The sequence below is a fragment of the Camelus bactrianus genome, chromosome 10, assembly GCF_048773025.1.
Source record: "Camelus bactrianus isolate YW-2024 breed Bactrian camel chromosome 10, ASM4877302v1, whole genome shotgun sequence".
NCBI classification, from domain to species: domain Eukaryota; kingdom Metazoa; phylum Chordata; class Mammalia; order Artiodactyla; family Camelidae; genus Camelus; species Camelus bactrianus.
In genome coordinates, this window is record NC_133548.1 from 14,939,351 (window position 1) to 14,965,592 (window position 26,242).

The 26,242-nt window shown below is 39.9% G+C and overlaps 1 protein-coding gene across 7 annotated transcripts in view; it reads left to right on the forward strand.

The window, feature by feature from the left end:
* Nucleotides 1-26,242, forward strand: part of AMBRA1 (autophagy and beclin 1 regulator 1) — a 152,462-nt gene that overhangs the window by 71,549 nt on the left and 54,671 nt on the right. For all 7 annotated transcript variants that reach the window (XR_012509602.1, XR_012509601.1, XM_074372095.1 and 4 more), the window contains 2 exons: nucleotides 509-589; nucleotides 1,001-1,101. Coding sequence is in view for 5 of the 7 variants with exons in the window: in XM_074372095.1 (XP_074228196.1) it covers nucleotides 509-589; nucleotides 1,001-1,101 (182 nt within the window). In the remaining 2 variants the exon portion in view is untranslated. The remainder of the gene's footprint in view (nucleotides 1-508; nucleotides 590-1,000; nucleotides 1,102-26,242) is intronic.

Genomic DNA, 26,242 nt, shown 5'->3' on the forward strand with positions numbered 1-26,242 from the left:
AAAAAAGGGGCTGCATAGTCTTTTTCTCATGTTGTTTTTCTTTCACTTATCAATGATTTTTCCACACCATGGACCTGAATAGATTTATTTAGAGATAACCATTTGTTGAATGAAAGATGGGGGAATTTTTCTTCTTTCAAGATCCCCCAAAGTCAAAGTTTCCCTGTATCTTTCAATCTAGAAAAAGTTTGTACATCCTTTCCAAATCCCTTAGACGATCTAAACTTGGCTTTAGTTTCAGATGCTGCAGAGTTCAAAGACCACATTAACTCAAGAAAAATCTTCCTCCTTACTGAACTGTTAGTAAATGCTCATAACTCTTTTAATTGAGGTACTCCAGAAATGTAGTATTAGTGTGCCACCCAAATTAGTAAGCAACCAGATGACTGATTTCCCTGGGGCCTTCACCTAAGTGTAGGGATTTAGTTTGAGGGGTGTCTGTCTTTTGGGCTGGTGTCTGATTCTCTTTTAGTGACTCTCTTATGTGTAGTCTTTTTGTTTTCTCCAGGGACAATGGTGACAGATCCAGGCATCGAGCTCCACGAAATGCCCGAATGTCAGCACCTTCACTTGGACGCTTTGTCCCAAGGTAAGAACTGGGTAGTCAGCTTTTCTGAGGGAGCCCTTATGAGAGCCTGGGATTTTTAAATCTACTTTCTGGTCTTTGGATTGTCCATCATCTGGAAGTATTTCCTAGTGAGCCTACAGTCCAGCTCTGCCACCTCAAGACTTGATAGAATATCACAATAAAAAGACATAGAAAAGTGGCATTGGGAGCATCCTGTTCAAGAACAGAAGCCCTAGGAAACTGTAGAAAAAAGATCAGGAAAAAGAGACAGATGTGTGAAAGGACAAACCTTAGGAATTTTTACTCTGCCTCTTTGGATTCCTAGGCTTAGTTGATCCTTTATCTTTGATTGTTGAGGGTTGGTAGATAGTATATCTCCTTTGTTTTATGGTAGTCTTTAGTAGGCTTTTAACATGTGATTCCTTCTTGTAGGCGTTTCTTGCTGCCTGAGTACTTGCCTTATGCTGGGATTTTTCATGAACGTGGACAGCCTGGCCTGGCTACTCATTCTTCTGTTAACAGGGTCCTGGCAGGTAAGGAAATTTTTCTTTGGACTTTGAAAATTTCAAGGGGCAGGGAGCAAGTAAAAAGCTTTCCCCTCCTTTACCTATGTTCATGGTATCTTGGGATTTGGCTGAAAACTCTTTTTTAAGGTCTGTACTCAGTTCCTTACTTCAAGGCAGGAAACTACAGGATTGAGGAAAGCTGGGTTGTTTTTTTTTTTTTTTGCCCATTCCACTTCCTTTAAATCTCTTTCTTGTTTTTTATTTGTTTAAACCATTTGTTCCTTAATCCAGCAAGTAGATTTTTTGAATTGAATGATAAAGGTGTCTTGTCCATGTATCGTTGGTGAGATACTCAAGAGCCAGATCCTGTGATTTAATTAGGAGCTTAACGCACACCTCTCCAACCGCTTGCTGCTGCCTGCGTATGGAGTTTCCAGGCCCTGTGAAATCTTCAGAGGAAGGAGGAGGAGAGAGACCCATGGAGCTGACTTAGAAATTTCCACAGAACAGAAAATGGGCTGGACAAAGCCCAGCCAAGGCAGTTTTGTGGTGGCTGAGTAACTTAGTGACCAATATTTTGGGGCTAATATGCATGATGTGACTGGGCCGAGACATAGTGTGTGCTGCTGCTTCTGGGCAATCTCTAGGGAAGGAAGCAAAGAAGATTCTTTTTTCTTTTTTTCTGACAAAGATTTTTCTCTCCCCCTCCCCCCTGCCACCCTCCACTGCCAACTTGTAAATTTATGTATGTGAAGGCATTAAAAAGTATAAAAATCAAGCCACATTTTGGTGTATCTTTAATAAGTATCTTTATTTAAAAAATTCAAATGACATTATGTTTTGGGGAATCTGGGCCATGTGATGGTTAAAGGTAGAGAGGGATGTGTGAGGCGGTGGCTCTGTCAGGCTGGGGGAGTATGATTTCTGACCAAGCTGCTGTGACAGTTGGTAGGCCATGGGATCTGGCTTCTCTGTAGTAGTGGTATCCTTGACCCACCATCAAGGCTGAGAAATCTCAGAAACCTCAATGGTTTCTCTGCCAGACACCAGGACTTCTTAGGCCCAGGCTTGGTAGGGGAGTAGACTGCACCGTGGTGTTCTGATAGCCTCGACTGAGGGGGGTTCTGGCCTTGGTTGGTAAACAGACCCCGGGCTCTTTGCCTCTCCGTGCTTGGCATGTCTGTGTGGCTTGGCTAATGGCCCGTGGAAGCTCCTCACGGCAGATAATCACTTGCTGCCAGACAATACTACAGAGCTCTTTTCCACCCTTCTTTGTTCCAGACATATGCCTCCACCACCCCACTCAGCAGCTTCTGCTCCTCCACTGCTGGGAAATCTCTTTCCTTGGCATTTAGTTTTTTGGAACAGCTGTATGTTGTTTTTTTTTTTTCCCTCCTCTGATCTAATAACTCCTTACCTCCATTTCCTCTTCCTACTTTATGCCCAGAGGTCTGACCTCAAATGGCCCAATTTCACTTACAGATACCTTTGAATATAGTGGTTATGTTCCAGCAGAGCAGGCAGTTGTTTATAAATAAGAAACCTGCTGAGAAAAGTTCTCTAAAAAGGATGCAAAATACTTTGAGGGGAAGGAAATCTAGACTCTCAAGAAGCTTACTCTTTAGTTAGATTAGTGGATAGTTTCCATTCACATTTAAACTTGTTTCTCCCATTTTTTCAAGATACGTGTTACTGAGTGCCTGTTGGTCTTTTCTTAAACACCCTCATCATTTGTAGTTATTTGGATATCCCTCCAGATTCTGGTGACAACTGTATTACTTTTTTTCTTCTCTTGAGAAAATTCCAGTCGTAATAATAACAGCACCTCCCAAAAGCTTAATGTTCATTGAACATTTGCTGTATACAAGAGAGTGTTTTAAATACTTTTCCGAGTCATATTTCATTTCTTTCTCACATCTCACAATGAGATGGGTGCTATCATCTAATTAATGGTGGGGGAAACTGAAACACAGGAGGCTAACCTGCCCAGAGTGATGGAGCTAGAAGCAGAGGAGCTAGAACTGAACCAGGTGGTGGGACTCCAGTTTCCTAGTCTGCCTTCCACCCCACAGTCATTGTAAAGGACAAAGCATCAAAATTAGCATTGTTCTTCTAGGACCTTAATCTAGAATAGGGAGAGAGCTCCCAGGGACTGTAGCTGATCTTTAGGGGTTTTCTTATTTGTTTTAATTCCTCTATTTTAAGTGGTTTCTAGACATAGTTTTTTATGACCCAGTGGTGCTTGCTAAGGAAAATCTTATTATATAACAGCCCTTTCCCCGAGCTTTCGTGCCCTCCTGGCCACAGGTGTTTTGCTTTTTATTAAACTACTGTGATCATGTAATAGAGCTGCTGTAATAATGGCTTTTAAAGTGAAGACAAATTGGCCTTTTAGCAGTTAGCACTCCCAATCTTCTTGGAAAGTCACTTTCTCTTGTATGATTGGAATGAGGCTGTGATGGTCTCAGAACAATTACATTCAGTAGACATTTGTTCCACCGCTATGTGCCAGGCTCTATTCTAGGCTACCAGAGAGAATAAGACAGACATGATCCCTGCCCTTCTGTAGCTCAAAGTCTAGGTGGTTGGCTATACCTCATTCTTGCCATTTGGTTCTCAGCTTCAGACATAAAGCAGAACCCTTTGTATGGTGAGTGGCTTTTTGTAGAAGTGAAGCATAGAGATTTGGCAGACCTGGAGGGACAAAGCATATACACACCTGCAGTTTTAGGAGGCATGACCAGTGGCAAATGGGTTTTTGATGGACGCTAGCCAAAGCCATTCAGAATCATCAACAAAAATGGATATGCAGAAAATTAAGATCTATTCTGCCCACTTCCTCCCACAAGAGCCTGAAAGCAATAATAGAAAACAGAAGCTGCTACAGAGAAGTGTTTTGATAGTCTGTTAATCTTCGTCTCTTCTGCTTTATCTTGTTGCCTTCCCCACAGTTCTGTAGGTTCCTGGTGGCCTCCAGCCACCTGTCAGTCCACACCATGCCCCTTCTTCAGCAATACAAATTCTGAACCTGTACTTAAAGAGATATAACTACATTTAAAGCTACTGCAACTCTACCAGGTATATTTTTGGGAAAACATGCTAAAGTCTAGGGAGCTCCCCCTGCTGACTTTTTAACAGCACTAGTTCTGTGTAGTAACTGATAACTAGAGAAGGAAACGAAGTTAATGACTGCCTACTCTAGGCCAGGTGATGTCTTAAGTGCTTCCCTATATGTTTCTCCTTAAGTGATTGTGACAACCCTATGGAGTAGATGGTGTGTTTTCATTCTGTAGGAAAGAAAACTGAGGCTCAGAGAAATTATATCACTTGCCCAATATAACACAGTGAGAGGCAGACCTGGAGCTTTAAAAACCAGCTCTATCCACGTGACTCCTAGTAACTCTGTTCTGTCTTCTCTGCCATGTTTTGCTTGAGTTCAAGTAGGGAGTATCTGCCCAAAGATTCTTATGCTTAAAATACTTTTCTGCATGTCTGAGGCCTCATAAAAGTGAAATGAGAAGCCCTGGCATTTGACATCTTCCTGGTAATTACTGGAAGAAAAACTTCTGAGGGATAGGGACCTGGGTAATGTAGAGTATTAGTTATCTGTCCTGCTTAATCTTCTTGACTTTCATCCTAATGAGCATCTGTTCCCAGCAGATGTGGGCCTGATGTATTTAATTTAGTATTTTGATTAAAATCAATGGGAAGTGTCAGGATTCTTTTGCTCCTAGCCACAGGTCACTGGGGCCTGGTTGAGTGTCGTGGGCTAGAGATGGCTTTGTGCCCAGTCATCCTAATTTCTCTTAGGATTTCTTCTTTGAGCCATTAATTTAGGAGTGTGTTCTTCAATTTTCACAAATTTCCTTCTGTTGTTAATGTCTTATTTAATTTCATTGTGGTCTAACAACATACTTTGTATGGTTTCAGTTATTTTAAATTTATTTTAAATTTGTGGCTTAGCTTACGGTCTATGCTGGAGAGTGTTACCTGTGTGCATAAGAAGACTGTATATTCTGTTGTTACTGTGTGGGGTGTTCTGCAGATGCCAGGGGACCTACTTGGTTGATAGTGTTGCTCAAGTTTTGTGTATTTTTGCTGATTTTCTGTCAAATTGCTCTACCCGTTGTTAAGGGTGGGGTATTAGAATTTGTAATTATTATTGTTAAATTTTTGTATTTATCCCTTCAGTTTTGTCAGTTTTTCCTTCATGTATTTGGGGACCTTATTAGGTTCATAGATGTTTGTAATTGTTATACCTTCCTGATGAATCAACTTTTTCATTATAAAATATCTCTTTGTCTCTAGTAATACTGTCTTTTTTTGAGAGATAGATGATGTGTAATATTATATTAGTTTCAGGTGTACAGCATAGTGATTCACAACTTTAAAGGTTATATTCTCTAGTAATATTGTCTTTAAGTTTAGTTTTTCTTATATTGATATAACTACGCCAGTTCTTTTATGGTTATTTATTGCATAATATATATCTTTTCCTATCCTTTTACTTTCAGCCTATTTATATCTTAGAATCTGAAGTGTGTCCCTTACAGAAAGCATATAGTTGGATCTTGTTTTTTAACCAGTCTGATAATCTCTGCCTTTGATTAGATATTTGACTCCATTCACATTTAACATTATTGATATAGTTTGATTTTTGTCTGCTGTTTTGCTGTTTGTTTTCTGTATTTCTAATGTCTTTTGTTGTTGTTGTTCCTCTGTTTCTCCTTTACTGGTTTCTTTTGTATTAAGTGGATAGCTTCTAATGTTCTATTTTAAGTCCTTTATTGATTTTGAACTGTACTTTATCAGGATCCGTTCAGACTTATGCAGACTTAATTCTGGTAAGATATAGAAACCTTGCTCTGCTATAGCTACATTCTCTTATGCCTTCTTTGCACTGTTACAGCCATATGTATTGTATCTATATGTATTACAAACCCAGTGATAGACACAGTGCTGTCATTATTGCTTTATATAATCTCATCCCAGGCATCCTTCTGTTTGTTGCCTGTTGTGGGTAAAACAGAGCTACCCCTTTTGCAAGAATTTACTTTTCTTTTTCTTGTTAACTTTATTTTTGCTTGTCTTTTGCTCCTTTCATCTTTTTAATAAACACTGATCCTTTCTTAGATATTCCCCACATCCCTGGTACCTTAAGAAATTATTTTCAGGAGGCCTGTCTAGTCTACTTTGGCCAAGTAGGTGGGCATTTGGGTCCTTATGCTTGCTAACTTTTAGTAATTAGTCTAATTTCTCAATTTGATATCATAGTTGTCTAATACAACAGATTGCTTAATTACTGTATGCCAGGTCTTCACTTGAATTGGCAAATTTGAGAAAGATGAATAGTAGTGAATATAGTTGAAGGCCATCATGGTATACCTAAATGAGTATCAACAGAAACGAATGACAGTTCTGGTGTTGGACCCTTTATCTTCTTGGATGGACCCTTTCCCATGTTCTTTACCTCTCTAGTACCCGGTAGCCAGGCTAATCAAATGAGTGGCACATTCCAACTCAACATTAATTAAAAGAGCTGTTTATAAACCCTAGATAAATGGACAATTAGTGGTGGTGGTACTAGCTTGGGCCACTTTAATAATTAACCCAATTACCTTTCATTCTGCTCCAGTGATGAAAGTAAAGGCGATAAGGGGCTGGCTTGGTTGCCTGGGAAACAGAGAAATAAATGCAGCACTCCTCCCAGAGAACCCAGCTTTCACAGATGCCTCACAGCACCCAGGATCTTTTACTCATTTGGTTTTCACTAGTCACTGGAGCTTCCATGCCTCTCTACCCTAGCTCTTTACTGCATTTCCTCATGCCACTACTAAGAAATGTGCTTGTTGAGAACCTGGGTCCCAGTTTCTAAGCTGAATTGTCTGTGCTTCTTCAGGCCTTCCTAGAGGAAAATATTGAGCTTTGTCAATGAACTTTTCTGTTTCTTTAATAATGTATGGCTAAGTTTCCTATGTCTCTGTCTCTCTCTACCCTAGGAAGTTTCCTCTTGATCTTTTCCCACTAATGTTTTACCACCTGTGCTCTTTCTTTACTGTCACTTTGAAGCGTACATAGTACTTTCTAAATGCTTAGCATTTTCTAGAGCACTTTGAGTCTTATAAAAGAATTAAATGGTTCTGTCCTTAGGGAGTTTACAGTCTAGCCAGGGAATGGCATGATTTTCTATGTTTTGTTTTCACCCTGACACTAAAAATTTAAAAATTCCTCTGAGACTTTAACTGCCAATCTGGATAAATTAGTTGGAGGGGAGGGAAGAGGGGTTGCAGCCTAAACCTGGGCTTGGGCCCAGGATTTATGGGTTTGGTGCAGTTTAAGCAATTCCAGTATGTACCCATTTGTCTTTTGCATGCGTCTGCGAGCATGAGTGAGTGGAGCTCCAGAAAGACAGCTGCCACTTGCAGCTTAGAGTTGGCTTGAGAGGCAGTAGAGCGAAATATTTGGACTCCAGAACCAGACTATCTAGGTCAAATATTCATGCTGCTACTTCCTAGCAGTGTAGTCTTGATCAGTTTACTTTACTTTTTGGGGGACTCAGTTTCTTCATAGAATTGTTTTGAGGATTAAATGAACTAATATATGTGAAACACTTAGAATAGTATTTGGGGGAGGCACATGATAAGTGTTTGATAGATGTTGGCTATTATCATTATGATTTTTATTATAAATCTTGGGGGCCAGTATGAGTTAGAGCTATGCCAGCCTCCTCACTGATTATAGCCTTACTGATCTCTTACTGTTCTTCTGCCTTCCTCAACAGTGGTGCACTTTCTGAGTCCCAAGCAGGGCTTTCTGCCCTTTGCTGTGATCAGTGAGTTGAAAAAACTGGGAGCTTATGCTCTATGACACGAACAGATGTTAACCTGAAGGTCTCTGTGTTGATAGTTTGAGAGGCTAATGTGTCCATTGTTGCCTGTAGTCGTGTCAACCATGGGGGTAAAATTATGGGGAGTCACAAAGTTTGCATTTGAGAAACCTTTTTCTGTCTCCCACCAGAAATTGTATTCATGAGATAAGCATCTACTCTGCAGACCAGGTGCTTGCTCCTTTGTAACCATGGCAACATGGGATTCTCAAAGTGGACCAATAATATCAACATTTGGGAGCTTGTTACAAATGCAAATTCTTGGTCCCTACCCCAGACCCATTGAATCAGAAATTCTGGTTGTGAGCCTAGGAGTTTTTGTTTTAAAGAGTCTTCTAGGTGATCCTAGTGCACTTGAAAATTTGAGAACCACTGCTCTAGATTAACTCATTAAAGCTAGAAACAGAGGCAGAGGGGAAGAGATGGGAAGAGATAACTTGGTAACACATTAAGGTGTGTGCATGCCAGAAGTTAAGATGTATTGGGTCCTGGTGAGCTTCTGGTGTATAATTCTTCTGGATCTGGATCTGTTAGTAATGGGGAAAAACATAAATGAATTTATTATTACCTACAGAGTGCTCAGCTGGTATATAAGCCATTTTGACTTGATAAACATTTATTGAGCATTTGTTGTTTATATGGTACAATGTTAGGTATACGATAGTACCCAAATGAACAAGACACGATCTTTGTTCTCTATAAGCTTACTGTCTACTGAGTAAACCCATAGTGCTCAGAAATACCTGTGGGACAGTGGGCATTGTGCTAAATGCTAAGGTAGAGGTACACACAAAAAGCTGACCATGAGAGCTCAGAACCTGAGAGCATTTCTCCAGCAGAAAATATGAGTCCATTAAGCTTTTATGCTGGGGCAACAGGTTCTTGTCAGCTCTGCTAAGAGTTGTATTCCTAGGAGAAATTGAGCTATAACTTCTAACTTCTTAACCAGTTTCCCACCTGTTCCTCTTCTTCCTCCTGAAAAAAGAAATGTTAACATCAACATATCTGGATTGAGACCCCACTATTTACTTGTACTTTAAGTTTTCTGTACTCTGGGGCTTTGCTAGACCTCAAGTGATCTCACAGTTTAAGTCCTATGGATTGTGTACTCCTTAGAGATACTGCTCACTTTGAAGGCGCCAGCTGAAGGTGCCCTCTTATCCAAAAATACCCACTGTAATGCCAGGACCCTTTTCTTCTCTCTTCTTAGGTTATGATTTGTATGTGCTTTGACTTGTTTTGCAACCCCTCAGAACAAATGATACAACAATATAGAAATCTACAGAGGAGATGTGAAGAAAGAAATGCCAAATATGAGATCAAAGCCCATTTTCTCCCAGTGGAGGCAATAGCCAATCTCCTTATATTTAAGATCAGAGCTCTTGTAGGGGGAAGGTATAGCTCAGTGGCAGAGCACATGCTTAGCATGCACAATGTCCTGGATTCAATCCCTAGTACCTCCATTAATGAATAAAATCAAATTACCTCCTCCCACCAAAAAAAAAAAAAAAAAAAAAGATTAGAGCTCTTCTACATACTCTGGAAAGACTTGGAACAATCTCCTTTGCTGTCCTATCTACTCCATCAGTTTTTACCTACGTGATCGATAGAAATGCTAATCCTCTACCTTCTTTTTAAAACTCTGAGCTCATGGTAGCTTTTCTTTCTCTTTCCCATTTCATGTCCTCAGGCAGTCTCATTTATTCCAAACTGGCTGGAAATGCCATGGGAGCTGGCAGACAGCACCTCTCACCCTCTCTCCAAAGTAGAGCCAACCTGTGGGTGTTAATTTCCTCTCTTTTCTTTAACACCTGCTGATCCACAAGGCCACCTCTTCCCCAGGGTCCTTGTGTTACTCAGCTAGAAGCCAAGAGCAAGGATGGATATCTTGTATAAGCCACGAGGTGGAAAGAGGCACCTGCAGGTGGGTGACCAGGGACCTTTTAGAGTGTTTTTGAGACTCTCTGGGGGCTGTTTCTTTTTGCCAGGTGTTTAGTGTCACCCCAGAGCCAGAAAGTTATCCTGTAATGACATACTCCAGCCTGTAAAAACAGTCGCATATTACAGAACTACCAAGATGGGTCCCTGGGCTTATCATCAGTCCAGCTCAATGCAGCTATGTGCCTTGCAGAAGGGGCCTAGCTTCACTCCTGCTGTCTTGAGCTGTGGGGTTGTATTCTTTGGGACTACTTGGTAAACAAACTCATGATTTTTACTCTTGTGGCTCATGACTGGTAAAGCACAGGCCAAAATAATATTCTTCCTAGGCAGAGATTTAACTGGTCTAGGCTGCAAAGGAACAGAGGAAAAACTGGACATCCAAAGAGGTAAAAGGTCGAAGTTCCCAGTGGGAACAAGGTCTTCAGGGAGATCGAATGTATTGTAGTCTTTTGAGAAAAATGTATCATTCATTTTCATGAATAAATCTGTCTAAAAAGGTGAATTTTCTCCAGAATCTGCCATATTGCCTGGTTGTTCTTGGTAGTACGTGCTCATTTTCTCAACAGCAAGATTTTATGTCTCTTTATTGTAATTTCCCTGGACTAGCAACACAAATGAAAGGAATGACATGGAAATATCCAGTCACTCTTGCTTATTAGAGTGAAGTTTTACCTAGGCAAATAGCTCCAAGACTGTGACAATTCTATAGCAGCATTTAAAATTTTCCAAAACATTCCCCCTCATGCTGAACTGGCAGAAGAGTTGTAGACAGAAGGAACGTAGTAACTCAAGCTTAGATTTGACCATGAGCTAATGTTAGATCACATTTGCAAAATGTAGTGACTGTGGACACAGTGCTTCAAATGTGGTTTTAAAAAAAAGGCAAACTAGCAAACAAAACAAAAATCCAAGATCACTTATATGTCAAGTAGCATTCTAAGCCCTTCTCACATATTAATTCACTTAATCTTCACATTCCAGTGATATCCTGTTATTACTTATTTTTATAAATGAGGAAGCTGAGACATAAACAGATGAAGTAATTTGTCCAAGACCACAGCTAGTAATTGACAGAGTAGGAATTGGAACTCAAGCAGTCTAGCTTTAGATTGGGGCTTTTCAAACAGAACCATCATGCGGTATATAGGTGATCCTTTGTTGGTAGAAAAAGAAGCTGACATGTAAACTCTGGCTTTACCTTAAGAAAGCAAAAATAACTTGTTCATCTTACAAGACTGCTACTGGGGAGGGGGCTACAGATTCTCTTATATTCTTGTTGCAGCTCCTTTCCCCTAGAAAGAGCCCTGTAGAAGAAGTACATTCCCAAACAATGAATCCTGAAGAGGTAATTACACTGTTGCCATCCCATTGGGAAGAAGGCTGGGGCGGTGATTACATTCCAAAACAAAGCTGTTCTGGTATAATTGCACTGTGCTGCTCTTATCAGTCTGGGAAAGGCAGGCCTCTGGTCTCCATCCTCATTTGTTTTTGAGATGGAATCCGAATAGCATTCAATTAATAGGCAAGGCACAGGCACAGGGAAGTCAGCCAAAAGAGCCAAGAGGACATTAACTTGCTGTTGGCATTTTCTTCCACTGAAGTTTTCCAGACCTTTAAGTATCAGCAAATTTGAGGGAGAGCTCACTTGAGGAAATATATTTGGCTAATGAAGGGTTAGAGACCCCTGCTTAGATGCTGTATCCCAGAGCCCTCATTAGTCTTTATACGTATGGAAAAGGTGGTTGGGTGAAATTTCCCTCTTCCATCAGCAGCTTTTGCTCTATCAAAAATTGGCCCTTCCTTCACATCTTTCCCCAGACTTCCAGCTTGCTTGCTTATTTCTTTATTTATATTTTGTGTGTGAAGCTTCTAGTTGTGGACCAAAAAATCCCTCACTGGTTCTGTTGAGATTTTCAGGCTGAGTTTATTGAAGTTCAGCAACAATATCTAGATCTGGAGTGAAGGAAGAAATAAAACTAATTTAATTGTTTTGTTTTATGATTCAGAGAACAGCAAACTGCCAGTGGCCTCTTAGGCATGCTTGTTGAACTAGAGCAGAGAAAGGGAAAAGATCACTATGTTATCAGATCAGGGGTGGCACAGACCCCTCGGAAGCAGTGTAGTCTTGGCCGTTGTATCAGTTAGCTTTTGCTGCCCTACAAACCACCCCAAAATTTACTGGCTTAAAAAAGCGTTTATTGTTCCTCATAGTTCTCTGGGTCCAGAGTGAAGTTCATCTGGTCTGAGCCAGCTTGACTGCGCTCTGTGTCAGTTGATGGCTTGGCTGGGTGTGGATGGTCTTAGTTTGTGTAATAGGCAGGACAGTGGCCTGCGAAAGAGCTCCAAGTACTCACCCCTGGACACTGAATGTGTTACTTTACGTGGCAAGAGGAACTTTGCAGATATGATTAAGGTTACAAATTTTGAGTTGGGGAGATTATACTGAATTATCTGAGTGGGCCCAGTCTCATCACATGAGCCCTTTAAAAGTAGAAGAGAAAGGCAGACGGGTCAGAGAGATGCAGTGGTAGAAGATGGGGATTGTTTGGCCCTAGGTGAACAGGAGTAAGGAAACAGTCTCATTGCTAAAACTGCAAGGAGCTGAATTCTGCCAACAATAAATGAGCAAGGAAACAGATCCTCCCCTAGAGCCTCCAGAAAGTAACACAGTCCTGCCACCACCTTGATTTTAGCCTCATGAGACCCATATTGGACTTCTGGCCTGCAGAAATGAAAGCTAATACATTTATGTTAAGCCACTAAGTTTGTAGTAATTCATATTGATAGCCATGGAAAACTAATACACATGGCTTTACACGCATATCTGGCAGTTGATGGGCTGGTTGCCTCAGCTGGAATGACTGGTCTCTTTTCTGTTCACCAGTTTCTTCACATGGTGTCTCAGGCTTCCGAAGAGAAGCAGGAGGTCAGGCCCTAGTGCACAAGCACTTTGTGAGCCTCTGCTTATGTCATTTTTCTTTTTAATTGTCCCATCAGCTAACACAAGCCACGTAGCTAAGCCCAGAGTCAGAGAGGGACTCTTTCTAAGGACATGGATACAGGGGGGGCTTGACTCATTAGGGGCCATGACTATAACATTCTACCACAACGAGGTAGATTTTCAAGATTTGAGGTAGTCTGTTAACTCACCTAAACAAACTGCTTTTTTAAGTATCCTTACATATACATGAAAGGAAAATTTCAGCATACCAAGGGATACAGATGTATAGATTTGAAACTCCAGACAAACATCTTGGTTTAAATCGTTATCTGGTTTATTCAGAGACACGAATCTAGACATTACATCCAAATAGGAAGCTGGATCCTGGTTTCCTAGACATAGCATTTCAGGGAAACTGCCTTTTCTCTTTCTTTGTTTTCTGGGATGTAGCCCTCCATTTCTGTGTGCTGGAGGGTAAAAAGATATGCAGAAGAGCTCTGTGGGTGGTTGGGCCCCTTGGGGCCACATGTATTTCTGTGTAGGAGTAAGACTGACAGAATTAACTGTGCGAGCACTTACTAAATTGGCTGTAAGTGAACCTGTACCCGTGGCATCATTTATAATCCACAGCTCCTTTAACAGAGGCAAATTGGAAGAAAAGTTCCTGAAAACTAAGGCAAGGGATCTTTGTGTGCCCAATCACTGTGGCACATTAAGCTTTCTTATAGCAGTGGTTAGGAGAAGCTAGAATTCAGTTCTTCTCACGCATATGGGTTAGCTTTTGCTTAGCTTTATTGATGAGATTGGGCTGTTTTATGGGCTCCAAAATGTAAATGCATAGATTGGGCCTCTGGGAATATAGAGACATTTAATATTTGCTAGTCATTCTTTTAGGACATCCTTGATATTCAGAGCCATCTTCATGACTGGTGGGATGCAAGCTTTGCTGTTGGTGAGTTCTGAATTTTGCATTGAGCAATTGAGTTCAAAACAGGATGGCCCCAGTACAGGAAAGATGTATACTTATCATTGGAGGTTTTAGCCGGCTTTGACAGGAACTTCTTCATCCAGCTCAACAGGGCACCCAGTGGTTTAGTGCGCTCTTTGCTCTGCCTCAAAGCTTAGCCAAAATTCAGGAAATGACAGTGAGGGAGCTGCTGCCAGAGCTTGAAATATGTGTGTGTCCATGTTTGCTACTAGAAAGTAGAGAGAAGTAGCTGAGCCTGGGTTGGGGGAAATGTAGAAGATTCCACTCCCAAGAGGAGATGGAGCAGTGGTATGCCTTGGGAAGGAAGAATAGTGCTGAGAATGGAAATGTATAGACTGCTTAAAGAGACAGAGACTCTCCCCAAATAAAACTAGAGCTTACCTCTTATTTGGTGGAAGGTTAGACTGTGTAGTGATATGATTCAGACAATATCCTTCCTTTCTTCTGTCTTTGGTCTGTGGGTCCCCTTCCCCTCCTCCCTTTACCTTTATCTGTCACGGGTCACCAAATTTGAACTTGGTTTTCTTTAAGGTAAAACAAATACAGCTAACGTAAGACCTAATTGAGAGCTTATAAAAGCCACAAAGTGTTTCTTGATCTAAATATTTTCATTGATTCTGCTGAAGTAAAGTAACTGGGGAAAACTGATAAAATGTTATGTTACTTATTAAGTAAACTAATTAAAACTGAACATATCAACGCAAAGCTTGAAATAAGTTGTTTCTAATGCCCAGTTTCTCCACTCCAATGTTGCAGGTAGGGAGACTATAGGGACAGCTTAAGGCACCTAAAGAAGTTTCCAGCTATTCTAATCTTTGTCTTACTGAGGAAGAATTTTGAGGTCCTACGGGATAGAAGCAGCCAGTACCAAGGGTAGCTTGGGAATCCTTAGATACCTGTCTGCCACTATTAAGCAACCCAAGCCACCCCTAAAAATATACCATCTAAGTGAAAACAATGAGCTTACTCTGCTGGCAGCTTCAAGACCTAACCTGTCCCCACCCCACTATTAAACTGCCAACCCTCAGGCTCATTTATAGAATTTCTCAGGCTGCCATTTCTCAAGCGGCTGGAAGTAACAGAGGAATTAGCTGTAGAATTTGGAGATTATAGTGGTGAAAGAAAGGCTGACTGGCTGTTTATGTCCCTCAACTTCATGCTTACTTTTTGTCCCTTTCTACGATTATTTCCAGATGTGCCATGTTTTAGTTTTGGTTAGCATGGACTTACCATTAGTGTTTGTTTTCAGGCTTGAGATAGAGTTGCCTACCATTTCCTTTGTATTATTAGTGTCTCTCTGCTACGTGGGAGAGGGACTTTTTTCTGAAAGGCTAATGTAGCTATGGAGAGACAGTGCTCTTTTCTGACTCCTGAAGAAAAATTGTCAGAGTTGAGAAATCCTGAAAAAAAAAATCTTAGTCGTAGTATCTTGGGATATCCTTTATTTAGAGATGCCTGGTTTCTTTGCCCTCCTTATTTTCAGTGCCACCCTTCCTGACTCCACCTCTCTCCAGATCTGAGACCTTAAAGTAAAAATAAAAAGGCTATGGTGAAAAATTATGGGATTATTATAGCAAGAGCTAGGCATTGTTGGTTACAATCTGACTGTTTCATGTTTTACAATTTGACGTGACTCATAACTTTTGTGTGGGGAGTATAGCTGAAACAAACTATCAAACTGGAAATGGCCTCGGTGGCCCTGTCGCTAAACAAAAATGTTGAAATTTTAAATTCTTAGACTTTCTAATTTTGACAAATTGAATTATCCTCAGAGCTTCTCTTATATCTTTCTTTTTTGTTTCTTTATTGGGCAATCTGTGATGGAGGGGATTTTTTGTGTGCATAAATAGATTCAATCAAAGAATACTGCAAACTAATACAGGTGAGATTAAGGTCCAGTCTACCTCCCAGAGAAATGCATGCCTCCCTTTTCCTTTTTCAATCTAGGACCTGGACATTAAAGTTGAGTATTTTGCTTATGTTCTCCTTTGGCCTTGATGTTTGTAAATATTGAACATTAGGAAATATTAAGGAGTCATCCATAACTGCTTTCTTGCAAGAAGCCAAAGTTTTGAATTCTTCTTTTAATCATAACTAATCCTTTGTATTCCAAATTATCCCAGCGTTGAGCCCTGGAGGCTGCCCGCCAGCTAGGTTGGCTAGGGTTTAAACTTAGTTGGGTTACTATTCCACTTTCAGAAGAAGCTACAATACTTTATTATTTATTTAATTTTTTAATTAAAATTTTTTTCTGTTGATGTGACTTTTTCCCCCCATTTAAAAATGTGTTCAGTTCATCCCACTGGTTTTCTCCTCATCTCCCCTCCAGGTACTCAGGTTGATCTTGTGGAAACATAATGTGTTCATCCTCATTCTGTAGATATCTATGGACCTTCGCAAGCTGAGCCTTAGAATTGCCATTCCTCAACTATATGTTGTGTTGCTTCTCTTCTGACCCTTTTTTCCCCTGACTTTCTTGACTTTAGCTTTTTTTCCCCTCATCTTTCTTGTTCTAAAGAGCCCCCAGCATCTCCTTAGAAGAAGATAGATAGGGGTTAGATGTCCTCAGTGAACCAGAACTATATTTCTCTCCTTGAGCCTAATCTTATCTGCTAAAAATCTAGAATGAGTACTAGTCCTTTGTAGATTTTTCCCCCAGCTAGACAGTATAGCTCCATTAAAACAAAGAGTAGAATTTGGGGTAGAAATTCTTTGTGTTTGAGAAGTACATGAATGGATCTGTTCTGTTCATATCTATCTTATACCTCAGAACAATTATTTGTTCATTTATCCCCTTATTCATTGGAAGCTATTTTCCCTTAGTGGTTTTAATATTTACCAACTTCGTTATTAAAATAATCAACCAGGAAAAATACCAAAACTAACTGATTTTACTGTTGCATTTGTTGCTATTCAGACAGATAATATAGTCCTGTTTTCAAGTTAGTATATAATAAATTCAGTGGAATATACATTTTGAGTGCTACAATTTGCAAGGCCCTAAGCTAAGTGCTGGGAATTTTTAATAGAAAAAATTAAGTCAACTTTTAGATTCAATTGTTATTTTCATACCTTTTAACTGCCTTGAATTACTGTTGTTATCAAGTATCCAAAAGTCCTAGATTTTACCTGATTCCTTACCCCTGAACTCTGTCACAATTTCCCCAACAGGTAACAGGAAAATAATTCACTTTGTTCTATTGCAAGGCTTTACCCAAAGATATCAATAGACTATTTATTTAGCCCATCAGAGAAATGTGTTACAGAAATGCAAGTTATCACTTCTCTAGTTTTCCTTGTGTCTCTTAATCACACCTGAAGTTCCTACCACTGAAACTAGACTTCAACAGCTTTTTCTTCCACTAGCTATTTTGGGAGGTACAGTGTCTTTTCAGCTTTGGCCTCCCTACATGAGGCCAGTTCTCTCTTCTTGGCTATCACAGAGGCTGTCATTCTGATGTGACACAGGAGGATGTAGTCTTTAATGAGTGCCTTTGGCACTGATTGTCAATTGCTTATTTCCTGGTGATGTTGCATTAGAGTATTAATTAACCACTAAATTCAAGTTGACCTCTTAGCTGAAGAGGCAGCTTTGCTTTCTTGAAGGCAGACTGACTTTCCTTGTGTAACCTAACATTCTGGTATGCCACCAAATTTTGACTGGTGTGTAAAATTCACTTTTGCTAAAATTGGTATTACAATGTCAGGTTGACTTTGGGCCTGAGGAAGTCACACATGTGTTCTCGAGTAGGATACAAGTTGGTGGGAATAAGAGGTAAGTTTGTGCCAAAAGAAAGAGCTTGTTTCCTAGAACATGTGAAAGTTTAGCCTGGTGAGCAGTCAGGGCAGGAACAGTTTTGGTCATTCACTGATACAGTGCTGAAGGCCACCAGACAGGTGCTGTGAGACACTGTCTTATTATCACAGTGCCTGCATTTTTATTATTGTCGATTTTGCTGTTGTTTTGAGTTCTTTAATTCCTTCAAATATAGTTCCAAAAAAATCTAGCACCCAAATTATATGTTGTGAACACAGAAAGATTGAGAACCACTGATCTTGTGTTAGAAGCTAAGCTAGAAGTTGACGGCCAGGTTGTTGTCATTACTGGCTCCTTCAGTAATTCACTGTGTAATTTGAGTGAGTCATTTTGTCTCTTTGTCCACTTGATGGGTGAGGATGCGGTGCTTACCTCATGTTCCTTCCAGGGATTAAGCAGGGAAAAATGGTAAACCATTCTACCTTCTTTGAAAAAGGTATTGTCTGAAGTCGAAAGGAGTAAAAGTAGCTGTTTGCCTTAGCACCCAGGTTATTTGCAGTACCTGAACTACTTGGGACAAGCTGGGACTGCTAGTTTTAGATGTTCCAGCCACAGGAACACCGCGCTGCTAAGAGACAGGCTCAGGTGGCTGAAAAGGATCCATCTCAGCTTAATAAAAGGAGTCGCTGAAGCACATCTCAGTTGTGCCAGGCGCCCCTGGGACATAAAATAAATACTTCTCGATGAGCTTAATACAGGCAGTCACAGCAGCAGTAAGGAGGAAGCAGGACTTGTCCAGGGTTTGTGCCTAATCTTCTCACAGGCTGAATATAGTTCATGAAGTGTTCTTTGACTTTCCTGGCTAATTATTATTTTGCTCTTTTCTCAGCTTTTCCAAGAATATAATGTCAACCAGAGATCTTAAGGTCATTCCCTACTCTTTTGTATAAAAGTTAGTGTGGATGTGAAATAAGACATCAGTTACTGAAGTAGAAAGTTATTCCTTAACCCCTTTGGGAGATTTAAAATGCCAGCGTAATCTTAAAGAAATATCTGATAAAGCAAACCTGTATAACTGAATGTATTACTGACTTGGGAAGAGGCCATATAGCTTAATACCAAGGACAGCCGAATTCAAAGTTCACCTCACCTCTTACTAACTGAGCCTCAATTTCCCCCTCAAGTGTAAAAGAAGGATTCAGTAAAGCCTTTTGGTGACTATCCTGTTTAAAATTGCCAACCCTTCATCCCTTGTACTTTTCATTCCTCTTCCCAGTTCTATATTTCTCCATAGTACTCAGTATAATTTAACATACAGTGTGAACTCATTTCTTTGTTTTATATCTCTTCCTCCTGCCAGAATGTAATTCCCATGAAGGGAGGAATTTTTGTCTGTTTTGTTCATTGTCTGGCACGTAGTAGGAAGTCAGTAAATATTGGAGTAACAAATAAACAGACTTCCTGTAAGGTAATTGTGAAGATTGGGAACATTTATTGAACACGAGAACTTAATGTGGCCTGTGGCACAAAATAAATATGTAGAAAATGGTAGCAATCAGGAAGTTTTCCTTGGCTCTAAGGAAGATAATGTAAATCTTACTTACATTAGTAATTAATACATAAAGTATCTTGCTTCATATTTGTGTTAAATGAATGTAAACCATAGTACTCAGTCATATCAAAATGGAACATATGGATATTAGGTGATTATAACTCTAAAAAACTGAAATATATGTTGCTGTGTCTTATTCTTAGATTTATTTTACTCTCAAGGTAACTTATATTCAAATTGTACCTAGGTTGTGTAATACATTTGCAGTTTTAAAATGTTTTCCTTGTATTCTCATGTTTGTATACATATTTTATCTCTCCCACTAAATTAGTTGCCTCAAGGCAAGAACCTTGACTTTTCATGTTTATGGTGTCCAGTGCTTCTGTTACAGCCTTTTGCTATAATGCAAGGGCTATATTCCAAAGACATTCAGAGTAATAAAAAATTCTGTTATAAAAACAGTAGTTTCATTTGGAGAAAGGAGGGTGAAGACTTAGAGTTCAACACACAGCAGTGCATTTTGCCTGACGCAATTTCAGTGGACATTACAGCTATACGTATATAAGTATAAAGGCCAAACCAACTAAATCTGATATTTGATTACATCTTCCTTTTCCTTAAGAGTGATGCATGGGCCTTTTTTTTTTTCTGTAATAACTCCCAGCACACACTGCTCATTGCACTTTCTTATCACTTTTGTCACCTATTTTTCTTACAGTGCACAGAACCACTCAAAAGAAGGGAGCACTGTTGTTCGACCAACATTGCTTCATTTAACAAATGTCTGAGGGCTTCCTCTGTACCTTTCAGCAACCTATGCCCTGGGATTACAGCTATCACGTTTTTTTACGTAAACTGAATATTCCAGGTTTGGGATCACATGCCTGTTCCTGATACAACTTAGATTATAAAAATTTGCATTTTGGATAAGTTCCTGTACTTACACATTGTTATCACTCAATGCATATTTACTGAATGAATTAAGAGCTGACAACATCTTTTCTCCATTCCTTGCTAATGTGATTTTAGAGCTGATTCAAATCCTTGGGATAGATGATTGAAGAGCATATAGTTAGGCTGAGTGTTTAAGCAGGTTTTTTTAAGATATCCTCTTTACTTTGTCTTTATTGACCTGCTCTCAGCTTCATCTATAAGAACGTGGATGATCTCTTTTATCTTTTTTGTTCCTTCCCAGTGGCTTATCCCCAAATTAATGACTTTTTCCAGGACTTCTCTCTTTATTAACTGATATAATCCACATATAAAATTCACCCTTTCAAAGTGAAACAGAAAACAGTTCAGTGTTTTTTAGTATATTCACAGAATTGTGCGATCATTACTATGTAATTCCAGAACATGTTCATCACCCAGAAAAGAAGCTTCATACCCATTAGCAGTCACTTCCTATTCCTCTCCTCCCACTCAGTCCCTGACGACTGCTTCCTGTCTTCTGTGGATTTGCCTCCCCTGGATATTTCACATAAGTGAAATCATATAATATGTGGCTTTTTGTGCCTAGCTTCTTTCACCTGGCATAATATTTTCAGTGTTAGTCCATATTATAGCATGTATCAGTACTTCTCTTTTTATGGCCAACTAATATTCCATTGTATTTGGATATGCCCTATTTTATTTATCCATTCGTCAGTTGATAAACATTTGAACTGTCTACACTCTTTGAATAATGCTGTTGTGAACATTCATATACAAGTTTTTGTGTGGACATAATGTTTTCAGTTATCTTGGGTACATTCCTAGAAATGAAATTACTGCTTCATATAGTAACTCTGTTTAACTTTTTGAAAAACTGACCTCTCTTCAATATTAAGTTTAATCACTTCCCTTTTGAAAGCTTACCTTTCTTGGCTTCCCTTTTCTCCATCTACCAGTTCCACTCAGCTCTCCTGCTTACTTGGGTCTTCTTCAGTTTTCTGAGTTGTCACTTTTATGAAAATAACTCAGACATTTTTCTGAATTCTTTCCACTTTGAATGGCCCACAGCCTTCATGTATTTAATGTGTCAGAAACCAAAGTTTCTCCCCCTTCCTATTTTTACTAATGCTACCAACATTCTTCTTGACGCCCAGGTGCTAGGCCTGTGTGTTTCTGTGGATTATTACTTCTCCCCAGCCACCTGTATTCTGTTGCCTATGTGGTACAGATCCCTAATGGTATCTCTCATTGTTTCTTCCTTTCTCTTCTCACTGTCCTAACCCTGATTCTGGCCATTTTCATACCATTGCAGTTTCCTTACTGATGGCTCCCTGTTTTAGTCTTCCCACCTCTGAAGTACTTGCCAGATTACTCTTTGTAAAGTGTGAGCAGAGACTTCTGGTAAACATGACAGGTTGTAAATGTTGTTTATTTAAATCCTCTTCCAAATTCCCTCAAAAATATCAGTAAAGGAATTAGAAAAATATATATGCTCATTGTATAAAGAGAATGGGAAAAGAAGGGTGATGACTAGCAAGTTATGACAACATTTCTCCTCCAGAAAAAACAAAATTGTATGTGAAAAGAATATAAATTTATTGTACTATTCCTGTGTGCTGTGAGTATTTATATAATCATAATACTGTAAATAACTAACATTATTTAACCTAAAAATGGGATATAACTGTTTTGGAAGGATGAGGGAGGAAAGAGGGCAGGAGAAATCATCTCCCATCTTAGGAAGCCAGTAGATAATTACTGAAATTGGAAAATTAGTAGCAGCAGAAATATGACAGTTAATTATCAGAAGAAAAACAGCTAAAAGATTTGAAAAGTAATTGCTTCTGGAGAGCAGAAATCAAGAGAGAGGATGGGGCAGGAGGCTGCTATTTAACTTTATTAGCTTTGTAATACTCTTTAACTTTCAAAATTATGTGTATGTAGTACTTTGATAAAAATTAAAATTTAAAAGCTATCTACTTTGTAATTCCTTTACTCAAAAAGTTTCAAAGGATTTCTATTTCCTGCTGTACAGATGACAAATTCCTTGTCTCTTTCTCAGCCTGACTTTATCTTCTGCTCCACTGAAATGATATTAGCCCTTGAACTCTGAATTGCCTTGAGCAGTAGCCTCTTTCTACCCTGAACCATTTTCCTCCTCTCCTTTCCAAATCCTTTTACTCCTTCCTTTAAGCCCTAGCTCCTGTTTCTTCCCTAAGCTTTCTGGTCTCCCCTCCCCAAACCTAGTGACCTTTCTTAAACAGCTGTGGCTCTCTGGTTGTCTGCACCACTCATTAAACACTTAAGTTGCCTTTTCTTGTTTGTACTGTTTTTGGCATAAAGTCTTATCTCCCCAGCTGGTTTATTCGCTCCAACCAAGCAAGAAGGACATCTTATTACCATTTTATATACATCTTCTACTGTGCTGTGTTTGATAGATACCTGCTTAATATTCAGTTCCCACTCAGCCATCAAAAAGCTTTCTGGTTTGAGATCACGCCTCTTTATTCTGAGCATGTCTCAAGACTCTGTACTTTGGTCTAAAAATCTCTATCTTTGTCAGCTTTAGTGAGGTTGAAGGCCAAGGCTTTATCTCTTTGCTGATGATACTATCACTGGTTGGCACAATGTGCCCGTTGTTTTTACAAAACATAACATGAGCAGTCCCTAATCTCCTCAACCCTTTGGGTGTTTAAGCATTTCAAAAGTTTTGTATTATTTGGGAGAAATGCTAATTTATCATTGCCATCACCACTTTGGGGATTTATGACTCTTTTCCCCTTGATACTCCCTTGCCTCGTGATCCTCTGTACTACAAAGAACCAAGAAAAACAGAACAAAGCCCTCTGCAGTCTCTATTTCTCCTTGCACTCCCTATGAACAGCCACCTGGCTTTACGTGTGTCTTAGAGAGGCTTTATCAGTGATATATTCTCATCCCCTGAGCCAGAACCCCAAAGTAACCTGAAACATTTAGATCACTAGTTCTTAATCTTTTAGAGGACAGTGAACTCTACGACAGTGTGTGTCAGGGCCAGTCAGGAGGCAGAAGAAGCCGAGGGGCACACATGAATTGGAGCCCTTGGAGTTTTCAGGGGAGAGAATGGGTGAAGAAGGGTAGATATGCTGAGTAAATTTAAGAGTAAATAGTTTGGATAATTTTAGCAGGCTCTGGGGTGGTCCCTAGTTGTCCATACCTGGCTTTGGGGTGATTTAGGGCAGAGGAAATATAGATTGAGGGTGTAGGATCTGGGTTGGTTAGTTTACATGCTTGTAGGGAAGTTTGCTATCTCGAGGAATTAGCTAACCCAGGGAGGGGCAGTTTCTTAGTCTGCAAGGCCCCCAAAATACCAAAGCACCATAAAATATAGAAAACAAAAACCACAATTAATAAGACGATACACACACAAAATTTAATTTGCTATTTCAGTGGTTTGTTGGAGCTCCTGAAGACCCTCTCTAGACCCAAAGTTTAAAACACAACCTGGACCCTGTGATCTCTGTGTCTTATACAGTATTTGAGTTCAGGCTATCTCTTCACACAAAGTCTGTGGTTAATTAATTCTCTCTTAAGGCAAGAGAATGTAGCAGTTGCTCCCCCCTACCCTCCACCACAAAGCCCTTCTTTCTGCTTTCTTTTGACTTTTACCCTAGGAGGCTTGTTTGTGGGTATTTTGTGCCAGGAGGGATAAGCCTGCATTCCCTAATTGCTGCATTAAGCCTATGCTCATAGGGCATCCTGATGACATTTTAAATACATGGAAATTTTTGAATGCATGAAAACGTCTGGTGCTGATTCTCTGCTGCATTTTTGCCCTGGCACCTGCTCCTCTCTTTTTGGAGTTTATCCCATTGCCTAATTCTGTACATTGTCTCCAAACCTTTCATTAAGCATTGTTGGAAATTTTGCTTTGTAACCTCAGCATCCCCGCTTATCTTTTGAACAGAAACAGAACCGTCTCTGACTACTAGGCATTTCCTCGAGTGAAAAGCTCCCCTTCTCGCCTTTTCTGACTTTTCAGAGCATGAAATGGCTGTGCTAATCCTGTTGGCCTCAAGGCAAGAGCCTTGCAGAGGCAGACAAAAGGGATGGCGTGCTCCCAGCTTGGATCCTCCAGAGGCCAGAGGGAGAAACTTTTTAACATTATACCAACTTTTAGTCAAAAACCTGCCCATTCCTGCTTTGTTTTGGCTGCAGTTAGGAAGGAAGCAAATTCTTGGAGTGTTTCCCCTACGTGTAACTATCAATTTCTTAGTGCCCTGTGTTTTGTATTGAGTGTATTTCCAGAGATTGGATACTTTCCTAGTTTCGGAAGTCAAACAAAAGTGGTTTTAGGAATTCTGGACGTGTCCTTCTGTTGGTTTAATGGATATTTCTCAAAGCCAAAGGTATTTTGGCTCCAAGTCAAAAAATTGAGTTGCAACTATGTGCTTTGTGGGAAGTGTTCTTTTTAGGGCATGAGGACTGAGAGGCACATGAGTTTCTCAGAGGGAGTTAAGATAGTCCTTAACACTCCTAAGGGGCTGACAATCTAGTAGTAAGAATCATACATATTAAAGTAATACTTTGTTTCTACATTTAATATGGAGTTATTACATACTTTCTGCAGCAGAGCATCAAGATATTTGATATGAAGATGAGATTATGTGTTGCCTTTCCATCAAAAGAACCTATTTATATATGGACTGTGGGGATTCAGTTCCAGGGAACGCATTGAGCAGGGACAGAGCAGGTATACTTGGCTTGAGATTTTGAGTTGGACCTCTGGTGGACTGAATTTTATACTTGTCAAGTGGAGTGAGTAACGGCAGAGTCCTGCCTGGACAGGAGTACAGGAGATAGAGCAGAAGGAATATGACGGAGTAAGAGAGAGAAACAAAATGCTATGGGGCTTCTAAGGAGAATATCATATGAGATTAGTGAGATCAGAAAAGACTTCTCAGAAAAAGGGATTGAGAGAGTCCTTAAATGTGGAATAAGGGATTGGGGAGTTTTAGGAAGCATTTGTTAGAGGAGAGAGGAAAGAGTCTAGATAGTAGGAACAGTATGAACCAAAGTATAAAAATGGGGTATATTTAAAACATATTTCCAAAATCACATGAATAATAAGCAGTAGGAGATAAACACCAAAAAGTAGATGACAGACAATTGTTGAGGGCCTTGAGTAACAAACTAAGGAATCTAGCTCAGTTTAGGCAATGAGGAGCCATAAGGGTGTTTTGAGCAGATGAGTGACACAATCAAAACTCAGCTTTAAAAAATAATCTGGTATTGAAAGATGGGTTGGAGTAAGGAGAGTGGAGAGATGATTTTGTAAGCCCAGAGCTCAGTGATAACTGCAAGATTCTTTAATCGTGTTACCCACACCCCAAGGGGCTTGTAGAGAAGTTTGCAGTCTGTCATGCATTCTTTATGACAACGAGCAACAGAGTTAATCTGAAAAAGATATGTGCACTACCATGCTCACTGGCTTTCAGGCATCCCTGAAGGGTGAGAGCAGGACCAGTGTTTTCTGAGGAGTGCATATCAGCAGCTCTGGCAGAAAGGAAGAGACTAAAACATATCTTAATCTCCTTTTGCTTCCCCTTGTGAAACATCTCTTTCAAAAACTAGAATTTTGCCACTGGCTTTTCTCAGAAATTTATCTAACCTGACATTAAAAATAGGCCTTTCTTTTCTTCAAGGTAAGATGTTACAAGGCATCAAGGTGGCATCCAAGAGAAAAGCCTGGGGCTGGGCATCTGTTTGCATGTTTCATCTGTGCAGACAGACTGTTCCTAGTGTGAACCCGGGAAGCCCATGACCTTAGAGTCTCCGCTTTTGTGGGGTATGAAGTTCGTGTGACCATATGCCATTCTTAGCTGCCTGCTGGATGGTTTCACCAGTGCAGTAGCTCAGGCTTTACATGGTATAAATTTGGTTCATTGAGACTCAGAACATGTTTCTATGGGAGAAATCTTTTATGTCAGGAATTCCAAGTAAATGGAATGTGGCCATTTCTGCCCACCTTTGAAATTTAGTGGGACTCCATATCCCAAATTATTTCACTTTAGCCAATTGCTGCGTCACCCATACCTTGTTGGGCAAGACTCAAGATTGTAGGGAAAGCATTTAAAGGTCTTTCTCTTGTGTCCCCAGCTGCTTGTTTACTTCCTTCTTTCCTAGCCCTC